This window comes from Theobroma cacao, chromosome 2 (genome assembly GCF_000208745.1).
Source record: "Theobroma cacao cultivar B97-61/B2 chromosome 2, Criollo_cocoa_genome_V2, whole genome shotgun sequence".
NCBI classification, from domain to species: Eukaryota; Viridiplantae; Streptophyta; class Magnoliopsida; order Malvales; family Malvaceae; genus Theobroma; species Theobroma cacao.
In genome coordinates, this window is record NC_030851.1 from 10,371,267 (window position 1) to 10,377,424 (window position 6,158).

A 6,158-nucleotide genomic window follows, 5' to 3' on the forward strand; every position below is an offset into this window, starting at 1 on the left:
CTATGAGATATATTTATTTCATCCGGTAAAAAATAATAATTTTAATAAAATTTATTAATATATTTTTTGTTTTTTAATTTAATGAAAATAACGTATTCAATAATACAAAATCCAAGACACAATTTGTACCAGAAAAATTTTAAATTTGGGGAAAAATAGTTGAGATAATACTTGTTTTATTCAATGTAGCATTAAACATAAAACTTACTGACATGATGACCTCAATGCTGTTATTTATGAGAGCCTTGAAAAGAAGTTAGCAAAATCACTAAAAATCAGCAGGAAGTTTTAAAAGTGCCATTAATGAGGCATGGAAATTGTAGATTTTTTTCTAATTGAATGTCACATTTAAGCGTTAAGGGTTGAATGTGTTGGTTAATTAATTAATTAACACTTAATTATCACTGACAAAATAATTACTAGTAAAAGATATGATAAGATATATTTTTAGATTTTTAAAAAAAAATAAGATTAAGGAGTGGATGCAAATATCAAATGAAATAAAAGTGTGAATAGTGAAAAAAAATCTCAAATTCTCTTTTCTTTTTTGTCAAATATTGTAACAGAGTTTCAATCTCAATGATTTTTGCCAAGGTTCAATTCCTCTTGTCATGATAGCCAAAGACTAAGACTCATTAAAATAAAAAAAAATCAAAAATTAAAAAAGATTTTTTTAATAAGTGATTTAAACCATTTTTAAAAAATTAATGAAAATACTATTTATAATAATATTCTCATATTAAAATATAAGTAAGAAAAGACATTATTTAGTATAAAAATCTTTAAGAATGGCTCAGTGCACTGATTAGGAAACCCTAAAAACCTAAAAGAAAATTTTCACAAAAATTTTTTCGAGAGCTAAGATTGAGGGAGACAGATGAGTCCGTATAAATCATCATAAATCTGAAAATCAGATGCCCTAATTATTATTGCCTCCGGTATCTAATTTTTCTCTCTTTTTGTTAGTTCCTTCTAGAAACCAAAAGTTCTGTTCCAAGTGGATAAATTTGGTAATTGTCTCTCCCCTCCCCTCTATTTTTCTCATCACTCTTTGTTTTGTTTTTGCTCTGCTTTTCTTTCCTGGAAAAGTTGATTCCTCTTTTCAACTTCAGATAGAAAAATCCTCTCGATCCCATCGAAAAGACCCAAAACCATCAAATCTTTTACCCAGAAATCAAGGGTTTCTGTTGAAACCAAAGAAAACTTAAAAATTTTGCCGGCTTCTGTCATAAAAACTTTCCCTTATTTTCTCTTGTTTTCTCGGACTTCCCTTTGTTTTTCGTTTTAAGTTGGCGTGAAATTAGGGTGTTCTCGACTTGATTTGGCGGGTTTTGCGTAGTGGGTTTTTGGATTTAACTTGAAGAATTAAACGTTGAATGGTCGTGACTTTTTGCGAAGATTAGAGCTAAATTGTTTCTTCATTGTTGATCAAAGCAGAGTAGGCTTGAGTTTTCTTTAAGTATAAAAGAAATAAAAACAAAAAAAAAAAACTGGAGTTCCTTTTGTTTTTTCGCTTGTTGTTTTCCATTCTTAGTTTTGGCTGAGAAACTGTAAGTCCAAATCCACCGGTGACCGGAAAAGAGTTGAATCAGACAACATTGTCAACTACCAACAAAGACTTGGTTGAATAGAGAGATATTATTTTATTTTCTCCTCTCCTTTTTTGTTTCCTTAAATTTAGCTGTCCAAACGTCAAAATTTAGAATTTCTCTTCAGACGCAAATTTGCATTATCTAACCAAATCGCGACAATCTCTCTCTTCCTCTCTGTGTCTCTCCCCATCTCCTTTTCATTCTCCTCTCTGTTTCTTCTCCTCTGTTATCAGGGTTGAGGTAGAGAGAAACCAATCTCTCTCTCTCTCTCTCTCTCTCTCTCGTTTGGAATCATGATTTTTGACACAGGGTCAACGCAATCAAACCTTGATTGCTTTCTCCATTGCACAACACCAACAGTCAAATCTCAATTCCGTCCCAAGGTTAGAAATCTTTGTTTCTTTTTTAATGTAAACAGACAGTAAAAAAGAAAAAATTGTCGTTTTCTTGATTATGTTTTCATCTGTGATTATTGCTTTTGTTTATATTGCAGAGTGAAATTAGGAACCTTAATCGTTTATGGCACCCTTGTGAGAGAGAAAAGGTTGAATATTTCACATTAGTTGATCTTTGGAATTGTTATGATGAGTGGAGTGCGTATGGGGCCGGAGTTCCTATTGTTTTGAACAATAGCGAAACCTTAGTCCAGTACTATGTTCCTTATCTCTCTGCCATTCAAATCTTTACCAGCAATTCTTCAGTCAACGACTTGAGGTAAATTCCTTTTTAGTTTTTTCTGCCGTTGAAGTTTAGTTTATCACATGAAATTCATGGCAAACATTGAACCTTTCAAGTTGCGTCCCTCTAGAAGTATGCAATCGAGTTGTTTAACACCGTGATCGAGATTATGCAGTTTAGGTTGAGCAATGATATAATTCTGGGATTTGTAAATAATTCATTTCAAGCAAATGTGATAAATTTTGGGCTTGAAATTTTACAGGGAAGAGTCAGAATCAGGTGATGGTGAGAGGGATTCGTTTAGTGATTCATGCAGTGATGAGGGCGAGAGTGACAAGTTTTGTAGATGGGATGGATGCTCATCGGAGGATGGAGGGTCGGAGCATGACAGCCTTCGGAATGTGAATAACAGGTTGGGTGACCTTTACTTTCAGTATTTCGAGAGATCAACTCCTTATGGAAGAGTTCCACTCATGGATAAGGTACTTTTTCTTCCTCCTCGTTCTGTTTGTTTTTAACCCGACTTGTATCTTTTCTTCACTTTGATTTTCATTTTATCTGCCTTCAGGCTTTTTCCTCAGTGTAAGATTGATAAACCAAGGGAACGGATTAGACTAAGAAAAAACAGCTATGGATTTGTCAGAATATAAGCATCTTTTAAAGATAAAATGCAACTTTTGACCTTTGAATATGAAATTCCTTGCTTTTATTTCTCTGCATATTTTTTTTGTCCATGATCTCCCTCTCTCTCTGACTTTGTCTCTTGTTGTTTGGTCTAAAACTTTTAAGATTCTACAAGGGTGTTATCAATTTATCATCCTTCATGAGCATTAGTTGTTGCTTTTTCCATCTGAAATCGTCTTTGAACTTTTACTGTTGATCAAAAGAAGAATAAGTGATGATACCCTTTCAGCTTTTGTGGTTTTAAAATTAGGGATAATTGTGACCATTTATTTTAGGCTAGATTTTATTTCTTCAAGCATGTAGATTCCATTGACGCGTTGTTGTACTCTCTCTCTCTCTCTTTACAGATTAATGGACTATCTCGAAGATACCCTGGTTTGATGTCATTGAGGAGCGTAGATCTTTCTCCCGCTAGTTGGATGGCTGTTGCTTGGTCTCTTTCTATCTCTCTTCCTCTGTTTCACAGACGAATGCACACACGACAAGCAATTCATAATCAGATAAAAGAGTGAAAAGGACAAAAAATATAAAAATAAAAAGGAGAGTGAGAAAGCACTAGTTGTGCTTTTGTTAAATTACCGCAAGGATCAAAATTTTATGCAAAATTAGAGCAAATTTGATAGAATCTGCCTCTTATCTTGACTATTTTTGCACATATATAGTTGATACCATTTTGACTATCTAGTCCAGTGATTGTTTTTGTGTTCAACTTATTATCAAAAATAGTTTCCGATTGTTGACAAAAGATTATTTGATGTCGATAATATCAGGTACCCAATATATCACATTCCCATGGGAAGGACGATAAAGGACTTGTCCACATGCTTCCTAACTTACCACACTCTCTCGTCTTCTTTCCAAGGTACTCTCAGTCAATTTCTTGCAGCTATTGTTAAAATCCATTTCTTTGTTATTAGTTAAATTAAAGAAAAAAGACATTTTCAGAAAAAAAAGAAAAAGAAAAAGAATGTTAGAAAGCTATTTATGTGTAAAAAGTTTTATATATATATATATATATATATATATATATATATATATATCTATAAATATGTTTGTTTTACTGATGTTTATTCTCCGTGCAGATATGGACCCTGATGATGACATTGAGAGTGCCGAAAGGAAGCGAAAGGAAGGAGAGGGCATCTCTCTTCCACCATTCGGCTTGGCCACTTACAAGATGCAAGGAAATGTGTGGGTGTCGGGCAATTGTGGACGGGACCAAGAAAGGGTCATGTCGCTTTTAAGCGTGGCAGATTCGTGGCTAAAGCAACTAAGGGTCCAGCACCATGACTTCAACTACTTCACGGGGATTCGACGTGGCTAGACACAATTACTTGCACTGTTTTGTCTCCGAGAACCCCACGGAACGGAAGTGACTGATCACTAGTTATCAAAAAAAAAAAAAAAAACCTCTTTCTGGTTTTTAAGGATTTTGGTTTTGTGCTTGGACTAATAGGGCCCTGTGCTTAACAAGGAATGTGGTTGACACTTGTTATCAAAACCCTTTTAACGGTCCATTCTCAGGTCAGCCTTTCCAGGATTTCAGCAGAGAGTATATAAGTTGAGCCTACCCTTATTTTTGCAGCTGTTTAAGCCAGTTTGTAGGCTTTATTGTAAAGTAATATGGGTAAGGTCTGAGAGGTACAGAAGAGTCTTAAACTTTTCAAACTTTTCTGTTTTTGGATTGTATGATACGTTCTCTTGAACACAAAAAAGCCAATGGAGATGAGGAAAATGCCCCCCACTATAATCACAATTGCCCTTCCAATTATGATTCTTCGGTTCCTAAAACATATATATAATGCAAGATGGAGCCTTTTGCATCTTGGAAAGCAAGAGAGAGAAAAATGTTGACTTGAGACTTTTGGACTCTTTTATATAATTTTGATACTTGCATGTTAGGACCGGCAGAGGAAGTAGTGGGAATTCCTCACTGGTCAGGAAAAGTAGCCATGTGGGGTCCAAAGTTTTTTGATCAAATGCCACCAGTTTAATCAGCCGCAGCTTACAGCTATAGTCTACAACTTCGTTTTTATGGGTTAAGACAACTATCTCGCTCTAATTGCATCATCACTCTGTTACTGTTATTGACTTCCTGCTTCTTGCCATTCCTTAACCATCTAAAATACTTTTTTCACCACTTGGCCTACTACTTATGCGTACCAAGTTACCAACTGAAGTTAGGATCATGGGGTTCTAGTATTACATTTTCAGCTATGAAAGCTAAATTAAATTAAAATTACTTTCTACTTGCAAATTTCGTACCTAAAAATAAGAGAGGAAAAAATCTGGAATCAAATAAAAATTTGATGTATCGAGAATGTAAAGTACAATTTCTGAAATTTTTTGAATAAAACAGTAATCTTATCATTTTTTTTTTTTTGCAAAAATTCACTTCAGTAGTCTTGATGACTTGATCTTGAATTGAATGTTAGACAAGATTAGAGAGCAACCTCTTGAGAATTTTGAGAAACAATAAGTGCCAACGCATAATTGGAATTAAAGGTTTTCCTTTTACATGCTTGTCCATAACATTTTAGATGACTTGACTTGAAGGTTAGACTAGGGTGGATTGCAATGTTGGGATGAACTCTGTGTCCTTGTCTCATACACAAATCAAAGTCCATAGGCAATGCTGAGCGTGTGAAACTCTTCAAGGCAAGTAAAAACACCAGCTGGATGACAGGCGGATTATAGCTTTTGTTTCCATCAGGGCACGTTAATTGGCTTACCAACTGCACATAATTAGCTTCAATGACATGTTCCTTGCTCTTCTTTAATCACTTTTAATTCCAGCTTCTAGGCATGATTGAAGTGGATTAAATAGAATGGTTGATACTAAATACTAATATACCTTTCGTCTCAATTGGGATTGTTTTTACTGGTAATCCACTTCAATCCGTGGGCTGCACTGGACTCACCAATTCCAAGTTGAGGCATGCGCTGCTCATAATCCTCCTACATAATATATGCTTTCATATTAAAATTTTGATTCAAGGCAGTCCATCTGAAAGAAATTGTCAAGATAAGACGAAGTTTATCATTTGATATGTCGATTTTAAATTGTTTTTGACGTTCTAACTTTAAAGTTTACATTAAGATCAGATACATTTTCATATATATATTGATGTTGACATGAGAAATGTGTAGACTGCTCGTAATAACTCCGGTGGACCCACATGTATCTACTTAATTGTATAGAGA

At 34.3% G+C, this 6,158-nt stretch overlaps 1 protein-coding gene across 1 annotated transcript; it reads left to right on the top strand.

Moving 5' to 3' along the window:
- Positions 802–4,777, top strand: LOC18608669. Its single transcript, XM_007043476.2, has 6 exons — positions 802–1,975; positions 2,086–2,306; positions 2,533–2,752; positions 3,302–3,387; positions 3,725–3,816; positions 4,037–4,777. The coding sequence occupies exons 1-6, from the start codon at positions 1,886–1,888 to the stop codon at positions 4,276–4,278; spliced, it is 951 nt and encodes a 316-aa protein (XP_007043538.1). The 5' UTR covers positions 802–1,885; the 3' UTR covers positions 4,279–4,777.